Genomic DNA, 25,531 nt, shown 5'->3' with positions numbered 1-25,531 from the left:
CTACGAGAGGACACAGGTTTAAGTGCTGGGGAGTAGGTACAGAGGAGATGTCAGGGGTAAGTTTTTCACTCAGAGGGTGGTGGGTGAGTGGAATCGGCTGCCGTCAGTGGTGGTGGAGGCAAACTCGATAGGGTCTTTTAAGAGACTTCTGGATGAGTACATGGGACTTAATAAGATTGAGGGTTATAGGTAAGTCTATATATAAGCCTAGGTAGGTAGGGACATGACCGGCGCAACTTGTGGGCCGAAGGGCCTGTTTGTGCTGTATTTTTTCTATGTTCTATGTTCTAATGTGCAGAGAGAAGGCAGGGGAAAGAGTTTGAGGTGAATTGCTCCTTCAGAGACGAAGCACAGACACAACGGGCTGAATGGCCTTCAGTGCTGGAATCGTTCTGATTCTTTTTTTTATTCATTCATGAGACATGGGCGTCGCTGGCTGGGCCAGCATTTATGACCCATCCCTAATTGCCCTTGAATTGAGTGGCTTGCTAGACCATTGCAGAGGGCAGTAGAGAATCAACTACATTGCTGTGGCAATGAGTTACATGTCGGTCAGACAGGGTAAGGACGACAGATTTCCTTTCCTAAACATAAGAACTAGGAGTAGGAGTAGGCTATCTGGCCCCTCGAGTCTGCTTCACCATTCGATAAGATCATGGCTGATCTTTTTGTGGACTCAGCTCCACTTACCCGCCTGCTCACTGTAACCCTTAATTCCTTTACTGTTCAAAAATTTATCTATCTTTGCCTTAAAAGCATTCAATGAAGTAGCCTCAACTGCTTCACTGGGCAGGGAATTCCACAGATTCACAACCCTTTGTGTGGAGAAGTTCCTCTTCAACTCAGTCCTAAATCTGCCTCCCCTTATTTTGAGGCTATGCCCCCTAGTTCTAGTTTCACCCACCAATGGAAACAACTTCCCTGCTTCTACCTTATCTATTCCCTTCATAATCTTATATGTTTCTATAAGATCTCCCCTCATCCTTCTGAATTCCAATGAGTATAGCCCCAGTCTACTCAGTCTCTCCTCATAAACCAACCCTCTCAACTCCGGAATCAACCTCGTGAATCTCCTCTGCACCCCCTCCAGTGCCAGTATATCCTTTCTCAAGTAAGGAGACCAAAACTGTACACAGTATTCCAGGTGTGGCCTCACCAGCACTTTATACAGCTGCAACATAACCTCGCTGTTTTTAAACTCCATCCCTCTAGCAATAAAAGATAAAATTCCATTTGCCTTCTTAAATACCTGCTGCACCTGCAAACCAACTCCTTGAGATTCCTGCACAAGGACACCCAGGTCCCTCTGTACAGCAGCATGCTGCAATTTAAGTAATTTAAATAATAGTCCATTTTGCTGTTATTCCTACTAAAATGGATGACCTCACATTTACCAACATTGTACTCCAGCTGCCAGACCCTTGCCCACTCACTTAGACTATCTATATCCCTTTGCAGACTTTCAGCATCCTCTGCACATTTTGCTCTGCCACTCATCTTAGTGTCATCTGCGAATTTTGACACTACACTTGGTCCCCAACTCCAAGTCATCTATGTAAATTGTAAACAATTGCGGTCCCAACACTGATCCCTGAGGCACACCGCTAGTCACTGATCGCCAACCAGAAAAACATCCATTTACCCCCACTCTTTGCTTTCTGTTAGTTAACCAATCCTCTATCCATGCTGATACATTATCCATAACACCGTGCACCTTTATCTTATGTAGCAGTCTTTGGTATAGCACCTTGTCAAATGCCTTCTGGAAATCCAGATACACCACATCCACAGGTTCCCCATTGTCCACTGCACATGTAATGTTCTCAAAGAATTCCACCAAATTAGTCAAACATGACCTTCCCTTCACGAACCCGCTCTGCGGCTTACCAATGGGACAATTTATATCCAGATGTCTCTCTATTTCTTCCTTGATGATAGATTCAAGCATTTTCCCTACTACAGAAGTTAAGCTAACCGGCCTATAGTTACCTGCCTTTTGTCTACCTCCTCTTTTAAACAGTGGCGTCACATTTGCTGTTTTCCAATCTGCGGGAACCACCCCAGAGTCCAGCGAATTTTGGTAAATTACCGCTCGTGCATTTGCTATTTCTCCCGCCATCTCTTTTAGTACCCTGGGATGCATTCCATCAGGACCAGGAGACTTGTCTACCTTAAGCCCCATTAACTTGCCCAACACTACCTCTTTCGTGATAATGATAGTTTCTAGGTCCTTACCTGCCGTAGCCTTTCTGTCATCAATTTTTGGCATGTTATTTGTGTCTTCCACTGTGAAGACCGACACAAAATACCTGTTCAATGACTCAGCCATTTTCTCATTTAAAGGACATTAGTGAACCAGATGGATGTTTCCGACAATCGACAATGGTTTCATGGTCATCAGTAGATTCTTAATTCCAGATATTTTTATTGAATTCAAATTTCACCACCTGCCGTGGTGGGATTCGAACCCGGGTCCCCAGAACATTAGCTGGATTAATTGTCGAGCGATAACGCCACTAGGCCACCGCCTCCTCTCTGTCGTGGCAACCCGTGTTATAATTGTGAGAGAATATGCTGGAAGTCTGAAATCAAAGCAGTAAATGCTGGAAATACTCAGGAGCCGGCAGTCACACTATCTGTAACCCCCACTACTTGCCTGGGCTTGCAAAATCTCACTAACTGTCCTGGCTGGAGACGATACACATCTCGTTAACCTGTGCTTAACCCTCTCTCCACTCACATTGTCTGTACCTTTAAGACTTGATGACCTGTAAAGACTCGCATTCCAACCATTATTTTGTAAATTGAGTTTGTGTCTTTATATGCCCTGTTTGTGAACTGAAATCCCACTCACCTGAGGAAGGGGCAGCGCTCCAAAAGCTAGTGGCTCGTGCTACCAAATAAACCTGTTGGACTTTAACCTGGTGTTGTGAGACTTCTTACTCTGAATACTCAGGAGATCAGGCAGCGTCTGTGGACAGAGAGAAACAGAGTTAATGTTTGACCTTTCATCAGAAGATTAGAATTGTCAATGCTCTCTTCAGCGAGTTGATGAATGGGAAGGTCTGAGCTCACAACACCCATCTGTGAGTTTAATGCCTACAGTTAGATTTACTGGGGTGGAGGAGAAAAGGAATATTGTCTCTGTCATAATATCAATCTATTCAAAGCAGACAATTGCGGGGAGGCGATGGCCTAGTGGTATTATCGCTGGACTATTAATCCAGAAACTCAGCTAATGTTCTGGGGACCCGGGTTCCAATCCCGCCACAGCAGATGTGGAATTTGAATTCAATGAAAAATACCTGAAATTAAGAATCCACTGATGACAATAAACCCATTGTCGATTGTCGGAAAAACCCATCTAGTTCACTAATGTCCTTTAGGGCAGGAAATCTGCCGTCCTTACCCGGTCTGGCCTACATGTGACTCCAGAGCCACAGTAATGTGGTTGACTCTCAACTGCCCTCTGAAATGGCCTAACAAGCCATTCAGATTCAAGGGCAACTAGAGATGGGCAATAAATGCTGGTCAGCCAGCGACGCCCATGTCCCATGGATGAATAGAAAAAATTATTGTACCACCTTGTCTAAGTAAACAAAACTATCAATGCCAGAATTGGGAAGCTCTTTAGGGTGGCACGGTGACAGAGCCGTTAGCACTGCTGTCTCATAGCGCCAGGGACCTGGGTTCAATTCCAGCCTGGTGTCACTGTCTGTGTGGAGTTTGCGTGTTTTTCCCATGTCTGTGTGGGCTTCCTCTGGGTGCGTGGGTTTCCTCCCACAGTCCAAAGATGTGTGGGTTAGGATGATTGGCCATGCTAAATTGACCTTTAGTGTCAGGGGGATTAGCAAGAGAATAGGGCCTGGGTGGGATTGTGGTCGGTGCAGACTCAATGGGCCGAATGGCCTCCTTCTGCACTGTAGGGATTCTATGAATCTAATAGAGTAGATCTTTAATATTTAAAGATTGTCATTTGTTACCAACATTATATGCAAGGCTCAGTGAGAGAAATTAGGGGGGAGAGGAAAATATTTTTCTGCAATACTCTGTCGGCAATGGAGAAGTGGGCTTTAGAGAGTAATGTGAGACAATGGAGATTGGTGTTGTTGGCATATTAAATAGGAGAGGCTGACGATACTACAGGAGAGAAACAAACTCATAGATTTTGTGGAACAGTGTACGTGGGAGGTGAAAAAGCATCTGTTTGACTCAGCACTGATCAAATTGCAGCTTAATTACTTCCAGAACAATAGCATTTAGTACAGAGCACAGAACAGTGCTTGTGTTTGACCAGTGCTGGGTGTTTGCTTTAAGCAGTGTGACACGTGGCAGATAAACATTAGTAGTGTGCTTTTCTTTTAACAAAGATAGAATGTTCCAGAAATCATCACTATGATCAGGATCCTTAAATGCAATGTTCATTCTAATATTCATCTATTTTTAAGTGTGTGTGGGTGTCTGTGGCAAGACCAGCATTTTATTGCACAACCCAAATTGCCCTTGAGAAGGTGTCTCCCTGAAGCATTGTAAACTGTGTTTACTCCTACACTGCTGTCAGATAGGGAGTCCTGGGATTTTGACCCAGTGGCGATGAAATTTCAAAGTAGGCTGGATGGTATGTGACTTAAAGGGGAACTGGGAGGTGCTGGAGTCCCCGTGTCCCTGGGATGTTCTGGGTGTTTTCCAATGTTTGGAGTCATGTTGAAGTCAGAAGAACTCAAGCTTAAACTGCACAGTGCTCTAATTAGGCCTTACCTACAGCACTGTTTGATTCTGGGCACAAAGTTGTAAGATATCACAGCATGTTAAAGACAGCCAACATCTAGAAGCCCCAGAGTCGGCTAACCACACTGTGAGGGAAGTCTGGAGGGGTGTTTTGGCCTTGACAGAACACAAGAACATGTGAAAACATGATCAAAAGAATTAGGAACAGGAATAGACAATCTGCCCCCATGAACCTGCACTTCTGGTTGATAAGATTAACATTCCAGTCTGCAAACACTATTTCCCCCCACTCACCTGCAACCCCATAACTCTTGAATCTCTTGTCGATCAAAATGCTTTCTAAGGTAATTGTCTAACTTAGCTCATTCCCTGTTGGCTGAGGTCTGGGCCCCTCTCTGACTGGGAGGCTGGGAGGCAGCAAGATGGCGGTGGCTGACAGGGGGTGGGCGGAGCTGAGGGACTGAAAGGGCGGCTCGGAGCAGGGAGGCCCCTAAAACAACATCTCCAACATAACCATTCTTCTCCTGGGGATTATGCCTTGTCCCCGAGGCCGGGACCTGAGTGCAGAATCCATTGAGTTTCTCCGCAGCATCGAGTGTCTGTTCTGAGTGGCATGGTGGCACAGTGGTTAGCACTACTGCCTCACAGCCCCAGGGACCCAGGTTCGATTCCCGGCATGGGTCACTATGTGGTATTTGCACGCTCTCCCCATGTCACCTCTGGGTGCTCTGGTTTCTTCCCACAGTCCAAAGATGTGCGGGTTAGGTGGATTGGCTATGCTCAATTGCCCCTTAGTGTTAGGGGGACTAGCTAGGATAAACGTTATGGGGTTCAAGCCTGGGTGGGATTGTGGTCGGTGCAGACTCGATGGGCCGAATGGCCTCCTTCTGCACTGTAGGGATCTATGGATATTAACAGAATATATTCAATGACCCAGCCTCCACTGCTCTCTGGGGAAGAAAACAGTCTCACTAAGGCCCTATACAGTTGTAACAAAACCTCACAACTTTTATACTTGATTCCCCTGGCAATAAACACCAACAATCCATTTGCCATCCCAGCTGTTTGTGGTACCTACATATTTTTTGTGATCGTGTACCAGGACACCCAGATCCCTCTCTACCAGAGAGTTCTGCAGTCTCTCTCCAGTTAGATCAGATACTGGTTTGTTATTCTTCTAGCTAAAGTGGACAAGTTTACATATTCTATGTCAAATTATTGCCCATTTGTTAAATCTCTAGCAATCTCTCTGCAGACGCTGTATGTCCTCTTAAGAACATAAGAAATAGGAGCAGGAGTAGGCCATCTAGCCCCTCGAGCCTGCCCCGCCATTCAATAAGATCATGGCTGATCTGACGTGGATCAGTACCCGCCTGATCCCCATAACCCTTAATTCCCTTACCGATCAGGAATCCATCCATCCGCGCTTTAAACATATTCAGCGAGGTAGCCTCCACCACCTCAGTGGGCAGAGAATTCCAGAGATTCACCACCCTCTGGGAGAAGAAGTTCCTCCTCAACTCTGTCTTAAACCGACCCCCCTTTATTTTGAGGCTGTGTCCTCTAGTTTTAACTTCCTTACTAAGTGGAAAGAATCTCTCCGCCTCCACCCTATCCAGCCCCCGCATTATCTTATAAGTCTCCATAAGATCCCCCTCATCCTTCTAAACTCCAACGAGTACAAACCCAATCTCCTCAGCCTCTCCTCATAATCCAAACCCCTCATCTCCGGTATCAACCTGGTGAACCTTCTCTGCACTCCCTCCAACGCCAATATATCCTTCCTCATATAAGGGGACCAATACTGCACACAGTATTCCAGCTGCGGCCTCACCAATGCCCTGTATAGGTGCATCAAAACATCCCTGCTTTTATATTCTATCCCCCTCGCAATATAGGCCAACATCCCATTTGCCTTCTTGATCACCTGTTGTACCTGCAGACTGGTCCTCTTGACAACTTACTTTCCCATCTATCTTTGTGCCATCAGCAAGAATTGCAATTATGTATTTGGTCCCTCCAAGTCATTAATATAGACCAGTAATAGTTGAGGCCCCAGCACGGATCCCTGTGGCATTCCACTAGTTACAGCTCGCCAACCTGAAAATGGCCCAGTTATCTCTATTCCCTGCTTCCTGTTAGGTAACCAATCCTCTATCCATACTAATCTGTTACCCCGTACACCATGAGTTCTTATTTTGTGAAGTAACATTTGATGTGGCGCCTTTTGGAAATCCTATAGGTTAACCTTCATCTTCCTCGCTTGTTACATTTTCAAAGAACTGTACTAAATTAGTCAAACACAATTTTTCTTCCACAAAACCACTCTGCCTGATTGTATTATGATTTTCTAAATGTCCAATTATCTCCTTAATAATGGATTCGAGCATTATCCCTGTGGCAGTCATTAGGTTAGATGGCCTGTAGTTTCCTCCTTTCTACCTCCTTTCTTGGTTCGAGGTCATGATGTGGAGATGCCGGCGTTGGACTGGGGTGGGCCCAGTAAGAAGTCTCACAACACCAGGTTTAAGTCTAATAGGTTTATTGAGTAGCACGATGATTCACCTGATGAAGGATCAGCGCTCCGAAAGCTTGTGATTCCAAATAAACCTGTTGGACTTTAACCCGGTGTTGAGACTACTTATTGTGCACTTTAGCTATGCTTTTCCTCTTTACATACTCGCTGAATCGCTTACTTCCTGTTTTTAACATTTCTAACTTTCTCATATTCTAAAATTTTCCCTTTTTTCATTTTTTTTAAAAAAACTGGTTTCCAAAATCTGTCCAGTTTTTGGACTTGCCACTAATATTGCACTTTTCCCCTTCAATTTGATACTATCCTTAACTGCTTCATAGCCATATATGGCACATTCTGCTCAAGGAATATTTCATAATAGATTATTTTTGTCTGCCTCTGCTCAACTACTCTCCTACTTTTTTTAACCTATTTTCCGACCTCACTTTAGCCAACTCTGTCTTCATACCCTCATAATTGCTTTCATTTAAATTTAATACACTCGTCTTGAACCCACACTTCTCACCCTCAAACTGAATGTGAAATTCTATCACATTACACGGATTGTTGCCAAAGGTAGATTACTATGAGGGCACTGATTAATCCTGTTTTATTGCACATTGCAAGGTCGAGATAAATGCGTTCCTTGGTTGGCACAGTGGCAGCAGAGTGGCACAGTGGTTAGCACTGCTAACTCACAGCAGCAAGACCAGGGTTCGATTCCTAGCTTAGGTCACGGTCTATGCGGAGTCTGCACGTTCTCCCCATGTCTGTGTGGGTTTCCTCCGGGTGCTCCGGTTTCCTCCCACAGTCCAAAGATGTGCTGGTTAGATGCATTGACCGTGCTAAATTCTCCCTCAGTGTACCCGAACAGGCACTGGAGTGTGGCGACTTGGGGATTTTCACAGTAACTTCATTGCAGTGTTAATGTAAGCCTACTTGTGACACTAATAAAGAAACTTAAAAAAACTCATGCACCAGCCAAAGACCAACAGCAAAGTTTAATATTATACCTTTTATTTTTGTACACTTCGTGAAGTTTCAAAATAAACATTATTTACACAAACTATTAATTACATTCAAGTCTTCAATTGCTTGCAGCCCCGAACCAAGGAGATTGAGGGGGCACAGGGTACAGAAAATTGCATACGTTAATCCTCAGTCATCTGTGTCCGCCAGCTCAGCAGATAATACCTTCCATCTTAAAATGTATGGCAAAACTGATTCATAAATAAAGGTTCCATTCAAATGAAACCAGATGCAGTGCGCAGAGTCAGACTTGTATCTTCAAGTGCTACAATGAAGCAGCAATCTTTGTTAAAATTACACTTAAGACCTTAAAACAAATTGCTATGCTTGCTTCATGTTCATTTTGACAGAACAAGTTGGCCCAGTGGAAATTAATTATTGGCAAAGCCACAATGAACATGGGGGAAGCTGAGCTGCTGAACCATGTGTGGGTTTTAAATTTCTTTAACCAACAAGTCGGAACACAATCAAGGAGGCACAATTTCCCTATTGTAGGATCACAATTTCTTAAAAATACACAGCTAATTAATTCATTTGCCTCATTTAGTATCCCAGCCCTCCAGTGAGCCGTCTTCCAATTTGCTCTTCTTCTGATACTTCCGCTCACTTTCACGATCCTTGTTCCAGTCTTTGAGGCCCTCCGGAAGTGTCGTGTCTTCCTCAAGGCTTCCTGTCCCTTCCACAAACTCCTCATACGTTGACTTCTCCGCAAAGGGTCGAGGCCCCAACAGTTCAATCATGTCTGCCTTGTCCAGCACCTCCCTTTCTAACAATCGCTGAGCAATCTGAAATTTGCAACAAAGCACCAATGAGAAACACAAAATAGGAAACACTAGAATACGCAGAAAAGACGAGACTGAGGGGGGGGGGGGGGGGCGTGACTGGACCCTTAAGATTATGAAAGGGCTCGATGGAGTGGATGACGATAAAATGCTTCTCACTGCGGGAATCTAAAAGTAGAGGCCATAAATACAAGATAAATCCAATATGGAAATCGGGAGAAACTTATTTCCCCAGAGAGAAGTTTGAATGTGCAACTAGCCACCACAACGAATCGTTGAGGTGAATAGCACTGATGCATTTAAGGTGAAGTTGGATAAAACCATAAGAGAAAATGCTGGCAGCATCTGTAAGGAGAGAAAAGAGTTGACGTTTCGAGATGGGCGACACGGTGGGACAGCGCCAGGGTTCGAATCCCGGCTTGGGTCACTGTCTGTGCGGAGTCTGCACATTCTTCCTGTGTCTGCGTGGGTTTCTTCCGACATTCTGAAAGACGTGCTGGTTAGGTGCATTGACCGAATAGGCACCGGAGTGTGGCGACTAGGGGAATTTCACAGTAACTTCATTGCAGTGTTAATATAAGCCTACCTGTGACTAATAAATAAACTTGTTGACTTTGTCAAAGCTTGGATAAAAACACGCTGGCAGGGTTAGGTGAAGTTGAGTGGGAGGAAGTTCATATGGAACGCAAACACAAGCAATGGTCTGACTCTGTACTGGGCATTCTACGCAATGTTATTAAATAACAGCACGATGGAGGGCATCACCACAGCTAGCTCTCAATCCCAAATTACTGAGAGGAGGTGAAGACTTCCCATAGTGAAAGAGGTACAAGGAGAGATGCGAGAGAGTGCCATTGCTTGAAGTGCCAAAGCTCCAAATAACTGGCCACATCATCATTGTCACAGACGTGGAAAGAGGTCACCTGGGGCAGAATCTTTCCGTCCTGCCTGCCACGGGAATCGTAGCGAGCGGGACACGGATCATGCAAAGGTCTATTGACCTCGGGCGGGATTTTCCGGCTTTGGGGTGAGTGCGGCCGGAAAATCCCACCCCAGAGTTGCAACTATTTATCAGGGTGGAAATTCTAAATTTTAAATAAATAGTTTGCAAATGCACATCAAATCATTTTACAATTATATACACTGATATGCAAAATATCATACACCACCAAATAAACACTTCAAAGCAAATTTTAAACAGAAATCTTAAATCAGGATCAAAGCAAGCTAAAACAATGAATACAAGGTAAACCTTCAGTACAAATTAGCACAATGCAAACCAACTCTGTTATTTTCATGATTACATAAGTTTTAATTTAGTTCATTAAAAAAATCTGAAGAACTTCTAAAACAATGCAGTCAAAAAGAACCAGATGCAGTAACACAACAGTTAGCTCTGCAATAAAAAGAGAAAACTAATCTTTCAATTCTCTTCCACTCCCTGAAAGGAACGTTGTATGATACTGTACAGTTTCACATGTGCCAGCAGCCTTGTATTAACTTGTGCAAGAGAGCAACATGTCTGGTCTTTACTCAGCTGAGGTGTACCAACAGGGCAGGAGCTGGGGGAAGAACCGTCTTCTCAACTAATGCACCATACACTGCACAAACACACATACCCCCCCCACCGGAACTCCCAACACACACACACACCAACATCCCCCCCCCCCCACCGGAACCCCCAACACACACACACACCAACACCCCCCCATCGGAACTCCCAACACACACACACCAACAGCCCCCCCCCCCCCACCGGAACCCCCAACACACACACACACCAACACCCCCCCATCGGAACTCCCAACACACACACACCAACAGCCCCCCCCCCCCCCACCGGAACCCCCAACACACACACACACCAACACCCCCCCCCCACCGGAACCCCCAACACACACACACCAACACCCCCCCATCGGAACTCCCAACACACACACACACCAACACCTCCCCACCAGAACCCCCAACACACACACACCAACATCCCCCACATCCGCCCCCCAGAATTCCCAACACACACGCACCAACACCTCCCCACCAGAACCCCCAACACACACACACCAACATCCCCCACATCCGCCCCCCCAGAATTCCCAACACACACGCACCAACACCTCCCCACCAGAACCCCCAACACACACGCACCAACACCTCCCACACCAGAACCCCCAACACATACACACCAACACCTCCCCACCAGAACCCCCAACACACATGCACCAACACCTCCCCACCAGAACTCCCAACACACACGCACCAACACCTCCCCACCAGAACCCCCAACACACACGCACCAACACCTCCCCACCAGAACCCCCAACACACACGCACCAACACCCCCCACACCAGAACCCCCAACACACACGCACCAACACCCCCCACACCAGAACCCCCAACACATACACACCAACACCTCCCCACCAGAACCCCCAACACACACGCACCAACACCTCCCCACCAGAACCCCCAACACACACGCACCAACACCCCCCACACCAGAACCCCCAACACACACGCACCAACACCTCCCCACCGGAACTCCCAACACACACACACAACACCTCCCCACCGGAACCCCCAACACACACACACCAACAGCGCCCCCCCCCCCTCCCACCGGAACCCCCAACACACACACACACCAACACCCCCCCCATCGGAACCCCCAACACACAACCACCAACACCCCCCCATCGGAACCCCCAACACACACCCACCAACATCCCCCACACCAACCCCGCCCCCCCCAGAACTCCCAACACACACACACCAACACCTCCCCACCAGAACTCCCAACACACACCAACACCCCCCCCCCCCCCCCCCCCCACAACCAGAACCCCCAACACACGCACACGTTGCTATTGCTGGCTGGTTAGCTCAACGCAGGCCAAAGAATCAAAGCTCGGGCTTACCAGGACTCGGCACCATACTATGCAGTAAGAGACAACTTCCCTATAGGAATAATCCCACATACAGATAGATACCAAACATTTGTATTCTCCTGAAGGCATCAAAGTGGTGTTGTTTGGGTTGTAGGCTTATTAATGGACACTATGAATGGTCCTATGATAATCTAATGTGTAGTTATCTCTGTGGAAAAAACAGTGTCTCTCATAGAATTGCTCACAATTGCAAAATAGGTTAGGTGCTCTCTAAACGCAAGTCTGGGATTGGACCTTGTGACATCTTAGTTATGGCTTCAAAATGTTGCAACTTGGTTGCCTAGTGAGGAGTGCTGAGCTTTTAGTGTGTATGAGTGTGTTCAATTTTCAGTGTATTTGGTGAAGATCCATGAAGGTTACACAGAAGGAGCCTTTCCTGGGTGTCAGCCCCGACACATTGGATATATAGGAGTCTATGTAGGAGTTCACCTCATTTTCCTTCTATTTAAGAGGCGTGTGACTATGAATCTATCAATTAAGAGGGCAATTCAAAATGAATTAGCCAGCTCCCACTTTATTCAAAGTTAACATTCACAGGGTCAAGAATAACATAGTTTTAAGGTCACATTATTATTTCCTAACCTTCTCAACTTCTGCTCTCCTTTCTGTTAGCAGTGACAGAGTCCTCTCGTATGCAGAATTGATGACTATTCGCACTTCTTCATCAATCAGTCGGGCCGTGGCCTCACTGTATGGTTTTTCTAAAGTCACCTCGCCCTGTCGCGGGAAGTCGAAGGACACCTGGCCTACTTTTTCATTCATACCAAACTGGACAATCTGGAGACAGAGCATGAAAAAGTAACCATCAGCATTGATCATATTGTAGCTTCAGTGAACCATGTTCCTAATTCCAACAATGCAACCTCCCCCTCCAACAACCCCACACACCACGTCCCCCCCATCCCATTAAAAAATGACTCATTTTACCAAGCAAAGCAAACCTTATTTCCATTGTCCCACCCAGTATCAGTCATTTCTTCAGCAGGGTATACTGACCTAGATTAATCTTGACTTGATTTGTCGCACAAATAAAAAGCATCAACTCTCTTCATACTTTTAAAAACTTTTTAAAATTCATTCATGGGCTGTGGGCGTTATTGGCTGGGTCAGCATATTGCCCATCCCTGAGGGCATTTAAGAGTCAACCACATTGCTGTGGCTCTGGAGTCACATGTAGGCCGGACCAGGTAAGAACAACAGATTTCCTTCCCTAAAGGACATTAGTGAATCAAATGGGTTTTACGACAATTGACAATAGTTTCACAGTCATAATTAGACTTTTAGCTCCAGATTTTTATTCAAATTTGACTATCTGCTGTGGTGGGATTCAAATGCAGGTCCCCAGAGCACCAATCACCCTGGGTCTCTGGATCACTGGTCCAGTGACAGAACCACTGCCTCCCCTTAAAATTTTAATGTTTCAAACTCAGCCCTCCTTTATGCTTGAAGGGGATTTTAACACATTGAAGGAAATAAAAGAAAAAGTATAGATAACAGAAGAGAAAAAGGAAAATAACTGCCAACTAATCATTCCCAGTAATGTTACAGTTATAAAGGTTAAAAGGGGTGGAATTAGGTAGCATGAAAACTCCCACTCTATCCCCGTAACTTCATGTATTTACCAACTAATCCCGCTAACCCTCACATCCTGGGACACTAAGGGGCAATTTAGCACGGCCAATCCACCTAACCTGCACATCTTTGTAATGTGGGAGGAAACCGGAGCACCCGGAGGAAACCCACGCAGACATGGGGAGAACGTGCAGACTCTGCACAGACAGTCACCCAAGGCTGGAATGGAACCCGGGTCCCTGGCGCTGTGAGGCAGCAGTGCTAACCACTGTGCCACCTCTAAGTCCAACAACAGACCTTGGCCTTGCCAGGTCATGCACATCATAGGCAGGGAGGCCTCAGTAAGGAGCAGAGCTTCACCATAAAATTTCTCCATTTATCACCTATGAAGACAAGGTGATTCAGTCGTAGTCAGCATGAGTCTGGGACATCATTCTTCCTTAGTTCATTGGTATTTTGTCTCAAATCCTTGCTTTGTCCACTTTCCCAATCTGAGGAGGGTTCTAATTATTACCACACTGTTTAGCCAAATGTTAGATTCAAAACTCATTAGAGAAAATCTATAGCAATAAGATATTTTATATAGACCACGTCTAATTTAAAGTTTATTTATGTGTCAGAAGTAGGCTCACATTAACACTGCAATGACGTTACTGTGAAAGTCTCCTAGTCGCCACACTCCGGTGCCTGTTCGGTACACTGAGGTTGAATTTAGCATGGCCAATGCACCTGACCAGCATGGCTTTTGGACTGTGGGAGGAAACCGGAGCACCCGGAGGAAACCCACGCAAACACGGGGAGAACGTGCAGACAGTGACCCTATCAAATCCGGGTACCTGGTGCTGTGAGGCAGCAGTGCTAACCACTGTGCCACCCAATTGGGTTTGCTTGTAAATTATTGGGCATTAACACTATGTAAAAAACAATGTTGAACAGGATACTGAAATCGAACACCTGAAGCACATTACATTTCAAACTTGTTGAACTATGAACATACCTGTGCATAGGCACTCTGGGTAACTTTCCTCAAATCATCTTGTGCACCAGTTGTTATTCTACCAAAAAAGATTTGTTCTGCAACTCGTCCGCCTAGTGTCATACACATCCGGTCATGGAGCTGTTCTTTACTGTACAGATACTGTTCTTTAGGCAAATACTGAGCATAACCAAGTCCCTTTCCACGGGGTATGATGGACACCTAAAAACAGACAGGAAAAATGTCTCAGAACTTTGTGCGTAGATTGGTCATCCTCATTTACCAATATATCTGTAAAACTCTCAGTGGCTCCAAAGCACTCTGGGACCCTTTGATGCCCTTGGGGTGTGGAACACATTAACTAAATACGAAACCTTTCTTCTTCCAAGCATTCAAGCATCTGAGGACTCTGGATCTGTGCTCGATGGAATTTGGAAGGATGAGAGGGATCTCATTGAAACTTACAGAATACTGAAAGGCCTGGAAAAAGAGTGAACGTGGGGAAGATGTTTCCATTAGGAGAGACTAGGATCCGAGGGCACAGCCTCAGAATAAAGGGATGATCCTTTAGAACCGAGATGAGGAGGAATTTCTTCAGCCAGAGGGTGGTGAATCTGTGGAATTCATTCTCACAGGAGGCTGTGGAGACAAGTCATTGAGTGTATTTAAGACAGAGATAGATAGGCTCTTGACTGGTAAGGGGATCAAAGGTTACGGGGAAAAGGCGGGAGAATGGGGTTGAGAAATTTTTCAGCCATGATCGAATGGCGGAGCAGACTCGATGGGCCTAATTCTGCTCCCATATCTTATGGTTCAAGCAATTTCTGAGAATTCTATATACACAAAAGCCAAAATTGAACATCTCGCAATGCCAACTGTTCACCTGGAAACTGAAACCCAAGAAACTTTCCAGAGGCACTCCTTATGACAAAATGGAAGTTGGCAGGTTTTAAATTGGGCACACCGTCTAGACTAATCTTTGAAAATGTAATCACAGACTCACCCGTTCTAGAAGAACAAAAGACTCGCATTTACAGGATTGAAACCCCACATCAGGCAGACTCTATCTGCTTTTTTGAATCATATATGCATACAATCCTACAGTGCAGAAGGAGGCCATTCGGCCCATTGAGTCTGCACCGACCACAATTCCACCCAGGCCCTATCCCCATAACCCCCATGCATTCACCCTAGCTACTCCCCCTGACACTAAGGGACAATTTAGCTTGGCCAATCCATCTAACTCACACCATCTTTGGACTATGGGAGGAAACTGGAGCACCTGGAGGAAACCCACACAGACATGGGGAGAACATGCAAACTCCACACAAACAGTGACCTAGGCCAGGAATTGAACCCGGGTCCCTGGTGCTGCGAGGCAGCAGTGTTAATCACTGTGCCGCCCCATTTTTGGGCATTATTAAATATCAAGCAGTAAAAATCTAAGGGCCAATTTTAACCCAGTACCCCAGCAGGAACATTGCGGGTAGGTAGTTGGTTAAAATGGCAATTAGATGTTCAACACAAACTTAAATATCGAATTTCCAGAAGTGCCAGGGCTGCTTGCCACGAGCAGACAAGGACCTCATAACCACTTCAATGCTTGGGTCTGATAATGCCATTGGGACCCTGTCTGCAGGTATCACAGGATCACAAGTAGGTTTTAAAAAAAAATTATTTCACTGAATGTGAGCATCAATGGCTAAACCAGCCATTATTGCCCATCCTTAATTGCCCCCGAGAAGGTGGTGGTGAATTGCCTTCTTGAAACGCTGCAGCCAATGTGGTGTAGTTACACCCACAGTGCTGTTAGGGAGCTCCAGGATTGTGAACTAATGATAGTGAAGGAATGGCCAGGATGGTGTGTGGTTTGGGGTTTGGAGTGGAACTTGCAGGTAAAATATTCCCATGTGATTGCTGCCCTTGACCTTCTGGGTGGCAGAGAAGACAGTTTTGGAAGGTGCTGTCGAAAGAGGCTTGGCGAATCACTGCAATGCATCTTGTAGGTGGCATACATTGCTGCCACTGGTACAGAAAGTGAATACTGGAAGTGGAGAATGCTCTTTCAGATGCATGTAGAAGATCCCATGGCACATTTGAAGAAGAATATCAAAGTTTCATAGTTACTTACCCTTCAACCAACTTTCATAAAACAGATTACCTGGCCGTGCATCTCATTAGTTAGCGGGGGGCGGGGTTTGCTCTGTGCAAATTGCCTGCTCCCTTTCCCTGTTACAACATTGATATGCTTCAAAAATGTGTGTACACCTGCACCACATGGCCTGCAATGGCTCAGGAAGGGAGCTGACTACCATCTTCTCAAGAACAATTAGGAAAGGGAAACAAATATTAACCTAGCCAGCCGTGTGCACATCCCATGAATAAGTGCTTTTTTGATGTCAAGCTGTAAAAGGTACGATATTAGTTTTTTCCTTCATGTCTTTGGTCAGGTTATGGTAATGGAAGCCTTCCCTGTATCTCCCATGGGATTTTTACACTTTTGTTTTCACCATAACAACTATACTAAATTCAGTCAATCATTACAGAACTGTTTTAGTAGTGCTGGCCCAAGCAGTGCTAGGGTCTCAGAGCTGAGGGAATGTCCTGTTAAAAAGCCAATAATTACCTCCTTAGAGAGAACAGCCGCAGTCAAATCTCTGACTAGATTCCACATTCAAAACATGAACCTGCCTTCAGCTTTTCAAGTACAAACAGACTTGCTGTTTCTTCCAGCATGTGTTAAAAAACTCAAAAATGTATACAATAATATACATACAATTGCCAGTACAAATGCAATGGGCCAAATGGCCTCCTTCTGTGCTCTGACCATTCTGTGATTATTGCTGAGAGGTATGTCTCTCTTTTTAGCAATATTCAAGTTCTGTATTACCAAGCATTCTGTGAATTTGCATTTATATATAGCATTTTTAAGAGTTCCATGTATTAGTCTTCTCCTGCAGGTGTCCTGTTTTTTAACGTCAGTGATCATGGGTCTCCAGCTTTCATGGTCTTTGGCAATGGCCAACATCTTGGTGTTGTTCTCAAATCTTATACCAAGCTGTTTGTGAAGCTGTCACTGTAAAAGGTAAAGTTGCCATACTCCCAAATGACCATAGGCTGTAATTGGCGGTGATGGAGTTTAGAAGGATGAAGGGGGATCCAATTGAAACGTACAGAATACTGAGAAGGCCTGGATAGAGTGGACGTGGAGAGGATGTTTTCACTAGTGGGAGAGACTAGAACTCGAGGGCACAACTCAGAGTGAAGGGACACTCCTTTAAAACTGAGATGAGGAGGAATTTCTTCAGCCAGAGAGTGGTGAATCTGTGGAACTCTTGGCCGCAGAAGGCTGTGGAAGTCAGGTCATTGAGTGTCTTTAAGACAGAGATAGATAGGTTCTTGAACAATAAGGGGATCAGGGGTTACGGGGAGAAGGCAGGAGACTGGGGATGAGAAAAATATCAGCCATGATTGAATGATGGAGCAGGCTTGATGGGCCGAGTGGCCTAATTCTGCTCCTATGTCTCATGGTCTCAGGCTCACCACACCTCAAGCAAGGAGCAAGGTTGAGAAGGCAGGGCCTCCATGAATAACCTCAGCCACTGCGGGAATTGAACCCACACTGTGGGCATCGCTCTGATTCACTAATTATCCAGCCAACTGAGCTAAACCGACCAGCGGTCGCTGCTTTCCCATCTTTGTCACCTTTTTACTCTGCTATCCTCCATTTTACCTGTCTCTACTAGATTTCTAGTTTCTCTCTCAAGTACCTGCCCAAGGAATTGTAGTTGTCTCTTGGTGATCATTTGTGAAAGTTCTTCATCTATTGTTAAACAATTTATTGCTCAAATGTTAACTCAACCGAGTTAGCACTGAATATACTAGAGGTTCTTCTGCTGAAGCTCTGAAGCAATGTTCCTTGGCTACAGAGGTGAAATCTCTCAACAGTTTTATAAACATGACTTAGCACTCGATTAGGTTTCCAATATTGGTGCTTTAATTTATCTCACCTTCAGCAAAGGGTCAGCATGCTCCAGAAACCATCCAGCCACTGCATGGCCTGCCTCATGATATGCCACGATTTTCTTCTCCTCTGGCTGTAGAATCTGGGTTTTCTTTTCCAGCCCTACATTAAAAGACAGAGAGAAAGTGTTGCAAAGTATATAAATTCACAGGTTCAGGTTTCTTTAGAAAACTCACAAACATTTTAAGTGGAGGAAACATTTGCCCCTGGTTAAATGTGCAACTATTCTAGGGAAATGCTTCATTGCAACAACTTGCCGATCACTCACTAACGAGTATGATTGTCCACCTAAGAAGCTCCGTGTTCCTGGTCATGGGTTTTGTACGTCCTTGCACAGCTGATGAATCCAATCCTACAGCTGCATCTCTGACCGCACACTTGGCAGGTGTTTCCGGGAAGTGGAATTGATCCACGGGCTCGAGATCACTGGCATTCCTTTCTCCGGCTCCTTTCCTGGGCTGTAGGGTCTTCTCAAAGAATTGTCAAACAGGAGGTTCCTCCAGGTAGATTTCTTCTGAACAAAGGTTTCCTAGGCATTGATGTCTATGTTACACTTCTTGACGTTTATCCTTCAAGATGTCTTTGAAACATTTCCTTTTGTCCTCCTCTTGTTCAGGTGCCTTCCTCGAGTTGGGTGAAGAAGATTTGCTCTGGCAATCAGGACTCTGGCATCCTGAGCACGTGGCCAGCCCAGCAGTTAGTTTCTGATGGTCAAGGTCTCGATGCTTAGGACACCGATATTAGTACGTCTGCCAAGCTGATGCGGAGAATTCATCTCAGAAAGCATTGGTGCTATCCCTCCTGGGCCTTGAGGTGGCGTCTGTACGTAGTCCAGGTTTCTGAGCCCTATAGAAGAGTTGGGAAGACTTGTACACGAGGATCTTGGTATTAGCACGGATGTTATGGTCATCACAGACTATCATCCTTAGGCATCACTCATGGATTGGATATGACGTTGAATTTCTGTGTCAATGGCATTCTTAGATGAGAGGTGGCTCCTCAAATGCGGAAATGTTCCATGTTTGGGAGGATTTCTCCATTGATCTGGATGGAGAGACTGAATCTTGCCCTAGGGTAGGTTGGTAAAGGATAGCAACCTTTTGCAACTTAACACTAATAAGACAGACAACCAAATCAATAAAAGTATTTAATGACTTGCGATTTACACAAAATTCAAATCAGAATTAAGTGACCATCTATATCCACATGTCACAGAAAAAGCAAAACCAACTATGCCTTCTCCTCCATAGAGTCTTCAGAAGTTCCCAGATGTCTTTGTGCATGGGCTCCTGCATCACTATGGGAGATCCAGTACAGGTGCTGACATACAATCCCACTGTCCACTACATACTCCTGAATCCTTCTGATGTGGTGGTTCTACACTACAATCTCAATACTCTTCACTTTGGCTGTTGTCTCTATAATCACGAAATTAAAAACTCCAACATGCCCCTCCCAAATAGTGGCATACCTCCACCACTAATCAGCAAAGTGAGAATTATAGTTGAGGCCCAAGTTATTTGTTAATATTAATGGCCAGGGGCTGCAAAAATACCCAGTAGAAAAATGATGTGCTTTCATCTGGGTTGAAGAAAGAATAAAGAGTTGTATTTATATAGAGCTTTACACGACCACTGAGCATCTTAAATCCCTCAGCTTAGAACAAATAATATTTGGTATAGCCCATGTTCTAATGTCAGAAACGTGACAGCTAATTGGGTTCAGCAAGATCCCACAAATAGCAACGTGATAATGACTGGATAATCTGTTTGAGATGTTGATTAACGGTTAAATTTTGGCCAGGGCACCAGGGAGAATACACCAGCCCTTCCTTATAATACCCCCATCCAAACAGGCAGACAGGGCCTTGGTTTAACATCTCATCTGAAAGATGGCACTTCTGACAGTGCAGGGTTCCTTCAGCACCATACTGGTGTGTCAGGCTTGGTTCTTGTATTCAGGTTGTGGAATGGGATTGAAACCAGAATCTTGAGATTCAGAGACAAGTGCGCCACCAACTGAGCCACGGCTGAGTTTCAGTGGAACAGTGCAGAAGATAGATCCAAAACAGGAAAGTGAACTTTGAGCCAGACCTCATGTAGAACGAGTCAGATTAAGACATAGTTCACAATCCATTCACCTCCTGATACTATCCAGGATCCAGGTGAGACTGAACTGTATGAGTACTACCACCAACATCAGATTGGGGAAGCTAAATGTAGTTGAGATGGCTGCTTTTCAGAACATCTCCATTCTGAGAATGACACCCTGTGCTTCCTATCTCCATCTCATTACACGCTGACCTTTTGATTTTTGGTTTCATCCATCAAATGAAGCTCAACACAAGTTTGAAGAGTAGCACTTCATCCGTTCGGCATACTGTGGCCCTTTAGCCATAATAATGATTTTAATAACCAAAAGAGAAAATGCTGGAAAATCTCAGCAGGTCTGGCAGCATCTGCAAGGAGAGAAAAGAGCTGATGTTTCAAGTCCAGATGACCCTTTGTCAAATGTCAATGTTTTTGGTGTCTTTGACACAAACATTCTTCTTTGTCAATACTTTATCAATGATTTTAATAACCTAAACTTCTACCATCTCTCACGCAGGAATTTCTGGCAATGAGGGAAGCTTCCAGTATTTTGGAAAAGTGGCAGATAGGCTGGATATTGGACTGAGGACCCTCTGTCAGAATGCGGTGCTGGTAGATGGCCTGCATCTCTGGACTTGCCCCTCCGAAGAAGGACACGGCGTTGGTCCGGTTCCCATCTTGCATCCCCTGTGCGTGCTCCTCCGGTGAGGAGTGACCCTGTGGGGCTTTTGGGCCTTTGGAGTTTGCTTTACTTTGCCAGTCTTTTGTGCTTCCATTTCTATCCACCACATCTATTCACATCTTCTCAATGTCTTGCAAAAGTCTTTTGTTTCTTGGTCTTTTCTTATTATATCCACCATTTTACGACTGATTTCATTTCCTCTTTCGCATGAGAGTGCTTTCTCTCCCCTTCCTGTTGTTTCTTTTACAATCTCGTTCATCTATATTATCCAGCTCTGACAAGGGGATCACCCCTGACATGTTAACCTGTCTGCAATCTCAACAAGTGCTGACTGACCTCAGTGCTCACAACATTTTCTATTTTAATTTGATTTCCAGCAGCGACAAGTGTTTTTTTTGCTGCCTTCAGTCAAGGGAATATTTTAAACGATGAAATCATACCACAAATGAATTCTGAGTCAATATTTCTTAAACAGAAGTTATACCCACTGTACTTTCTACTTGGGAAATATTGCAACAATTGCTCATCTGCCTTTCTTTTGAATCTCTCTACAACAAGTGGCTGGAGAGGCAATCAAACGACAAACATATGCAAATACCACTCTACAACAGGTTGACTAACCATCCCGATTTATGGGACTATCCCGTATTTGAGACAGTTGTCCCGTGTAGCAGATTGTTTGCTTCCAGGGAAGCCTTTGCCCCGTATTTCAGATGTGATTCTCCCGCAAGTGCAGTACACATCTGATTTGATTGTCACATGTATTGGGATACAGTGAAAAGTATTGTTTCCTGCGTGCTATACAGACAAGGCATACCGTACATAGAGAAGGAAATGAGAGAGTGCAGAATGTAGTGTTACAATCATAGAGTGTAGAGAAAGATCAACTTAATGCGATGTAGGTCCATTCAAAAGTCTGGTGGCAGCAGGGAAGAAGCTGTTCTTGACTCGGTTGGTACGTGTCCTCAGAATTTTGTATCATTTTCCTGATGGAAGAAGGTGGAAGAGAGTATGTCCGGGATGCTTGGGGTCCTTAATTGTACTGGTTGCTTTTCCAAGGCAGCGGGAAGTGTAGACAGTGTCAATGGATGGGAGGCTGGTTTGAGTGGCGGACTGGGCTTCGATCACGACTGTTAATGCGAACTGCGCTTTATTACCAGTGCCCCACTCCCACAGTCCCCCTTAATTTTATTCTTTCTCACCCCCCCCCCCCACCCATTTCTTTCAGGAACATAGTTTGTGTTATTAAAATGAGAATTAGTTTTACCTTTCAGTGTACATCTTACCCAGTTTGTCACACAATTTATTGAAATATCAATAATGCGGCTGCTGATTTTTAAAAAGTCTATGAATGCCACTCATTGTTGCAGCACTGTTGCTCTAAATGTTGGTAAGTATCAATATGCAGAACATTATTATTCCTTACCTCCAATGACACGCTCAATTGCCTGTTCAAAGTGTTTCTGTATAATGGCTTCAGAGAGGTGTCTGGCAGCAATTAAAGCAGCTTCATTGCACACATTGGCAATATCAGCTCCTGAAGGAAAAGTCATCAAGAACAGAAATATGATTCACTTCCAGTACGACATTCCAAAAACAAGAGTCATCATTCGCGGAAAACAATGTTTCATTGGGAAGTAAACCAACATTTTCAGACATTACAAGTTTCTCCATTTACAGAGAAACTCTTTCCTTTTGATGTGAAAACCAGAACAAAGGGATACGATCTTAAAATCTCCAATTGCCACGGCATTTATGTGGCTAACCCAATTAAGTTTCTGGCCAACTTCCCGGATGTTAATGCTATGGGATTGCACAATGGTAATATCATTGAACGTTAGGAGTGTTAGACTCTCCCTTATCGGAGACTGGTCATTGCCTTGTGCTTATGACTAAATGTTACGAGTCATTTATTAGCCAACAGAATCTTGATCAATTGGGCCAGTGGACTGATGAATGGCAGATGGAGTTCAATTTAGATAAATGCGAGGTGATGCATTTTGGTAGATCGAGCCAGGACAGGGCTTACTCAGTTAACGGTAGGGCGTTGGGGAGAGTTATAGAACAAAGAGGTCTAGGGGTACAGGTTCATAGCTCCTTCAAAGTGGAGTCACTGGTAGACAGAGTGGTGAAGGCGGCATTCGGCATGCTTGGCTTCATTGGTCAGCATAGTAAGAAGTCTCACAACACCAGGTTAAAGTCCAACAGGTTTATTTGGTAGCACAAGCCACAAGCTTTCGGAGTGCTGCTCCTTCATCAGGTGAGTGGGAGTTCTGTTCACAAACAGGGCATATAAAGACACAAACTCAATTTACAAAATAATGGTTGGAATGGTTGGAAAGGAAGAAAATGTCATCGATGTATCTAGCGTATAGCATCGGTTGAAGGTCCTGTGTGGTGAAGAGGTCTTGTTTGAACCTGTGCATGAAGATGTTGGCATATTGAGGTGCAAATTTGGTCTTTAAGATTTGATTACCTGTAAAGACTCGCATTCCAACCATTATTTTGTAAATTGAGTTTGTGTCTTTATATGCCCTGTTTGTGAACAGAACTCCCACTCACCTGATGAAGGAGCAGCGCTCTGAAAGCTTGTGGCTTGTGCTACCAAATAAACCTGTTGGACTTTACCCTGGTGTTGTGAGACTCCTTACTGTGCCTACCCCAGTCCAACGCCGGCATCTCCACTTCATTGGTCAGAACATTGAATACAGGAGTTGGCACGTCTTGTTGAAGTTGTACAAGACATTAGTAAGGCCACACTTGGAATACTGTGTACAGTTCTGGTCACCCTATTATAGAAAGGATATTATTAAACTAGAAAGAGTGCAGAAAAGATTTACTAGGATGCTACCGGGATGGTTTGAGTTATAAGGAGAGGCTGGATAGACTGGGACTTTTTTCCTTGGCGTGTAGGAGGCTTAGGGGTGATCTTATAGAAGTCTATAAAATAGTGAGGGGCATAGATCAGTTAGACTGTCAACATCTTTTCCCAAAGGTAAGGGACTCTAAAATTAAAAGGCACAGGTTTAAGATGAGAGGAGAGAGATACAAAAGGGTCCAGAGGGGCAATTTTTTCACAGAGGGTGGTGAGTTTCTGGAACGAGCTGCCAGAGGTAGTAGTAGAGGCGGGTACAATTTTGTCTTTTCATAGAAATCATAGAAACCCTACAGTGCAGAAGGAGGCCATTCGGCCCATCGAGTCTGCACTGACCACAATCCCACCCAGGCCCTACCCCCACATGTTTTACCCGCTAACCCCTCTAACCTACGCATCTCAGGACTCCAAGGGGCAATTTTTTTTTTAACCTGGCCAATCAACCTAACCCGCACATTTTAAAAAGCATTTAGACAGTTACATGGGCAAGATGGGTATAGAGGGATATGGGTCAAACGCGGGCAATTGGGACTAGCTTAGTGGTTTAAAAAAAAGGGCGGCATGGACAAGTTGGGCTGAAGGGCCTGCTTCCATGCTGTAAACCTGTATGACTCAAAGCCCGAAGACTGCCTGGGTCTTGCTGCATACAGACACAAACTGTTTTATTATCAGAGAAATTGTGAATAGAGATAAACACAGTGCAGTCACCAGCCCTGTTCTAATCTCAAGAAAGGAGGGTCATTGATGAAGCAGCTGAAAATGGTTGGGCCTAGGACACTACCCTGAGTAACACTAACCTGAGGAACTCCTGCAGTGATGACCTAGGATTGAGATGAGTGGCCTCCAACAACAATGATCATTTTCCTTTGTGCTAGGTATGATTCCAGCTATATTAAAGAGTGTTCTCCAGATCCCCACTGACTTCACTTTTACTAGTGACTACATCTCCAAACTATTTCATTGTGAATTGTTTTGGAATGTCCAGAAGTTGTAAAAGGTGCAACATCAAGACAACTGTGATCATTTGTACTTCTAATGATGGAGACAGTGAACCAACTTGAATAAGGCTTTGGAATTCAAGTCATTGGTGTAAATTAGTGTGGATTAGAAACCGCAAGGATCCCAACGTCAAACCTCACAGCTCTATTCAGCATTTAAGAACATAAGAAATAGGAGCAGGAGTAGGCCATCTAGCCCCTCGAGCCTGCCCCGCCATTCAATAAGATCATGGCTGATCTGATAGTGGTTTAGTTCCACTTACCCGCCCGCTCCCCATAACCCTTAATTCCCTCATTGATCAGAAATCTATC

The 25,531-nt window shown here is 44.8% G+C and overlaps 1 protein-coding gene across 1 annotated transcript in view; it reads right to left on the bottom strand.

Moving 5' to 3' along the window:
* Positions 1-8,243: 8,243 nt before the first annotated feature.
* afg3l2 (AFG3-like AAA ATPase 2) overlaps positions 8,244-25,531 on the bottom strand; it is a 71,779-nt gene continuing 54,491 nt past the window's right edge. Inside the window, exons 13-17 of the mRNA XM_078215697.1 lie at positions 22,773-22,883; positions 18,561-18,676; positions 14,572-14,772; positions 12,585-12,779; positions 8,244-9,057 (exon numbers count right to left, since the gene is read on the bottom strand). Coding sequence (XP_078071823.1) covers positions 8,812-9,057; positions 12,585-12,779; positions 14,572-14,772; positions 18,561-18,676; positions 22,773-22,883 — 869 coding nt within the window. The 3' untranslated portion in view covers positions 8,244-8,811. The remainder of the gene's footprint in view (positions 9,058-12,584; positions 12,780-14,571; positions 14,773-18,560; positions 18,677-22,772; positions 22,884-25,531) is intronic.

Source organism: Mustelus asterias, chromosome 7 (genome assembly GCF_964213995.1).
Source record: "Mustelus asterias chromosome 7, sMusAst1.hap1.1, whole genome shotgun sequence".
NCBI classification, from domain to species: Eukaryota; Metazoa; Chordata; class Chondrichthyes; order Carcharhiniformes; family Triakidae; genus Mustelus; species Mustelus asterias.
This window is presented reverse-complemented; position numbering and strand designations above follow the sequence as displayed.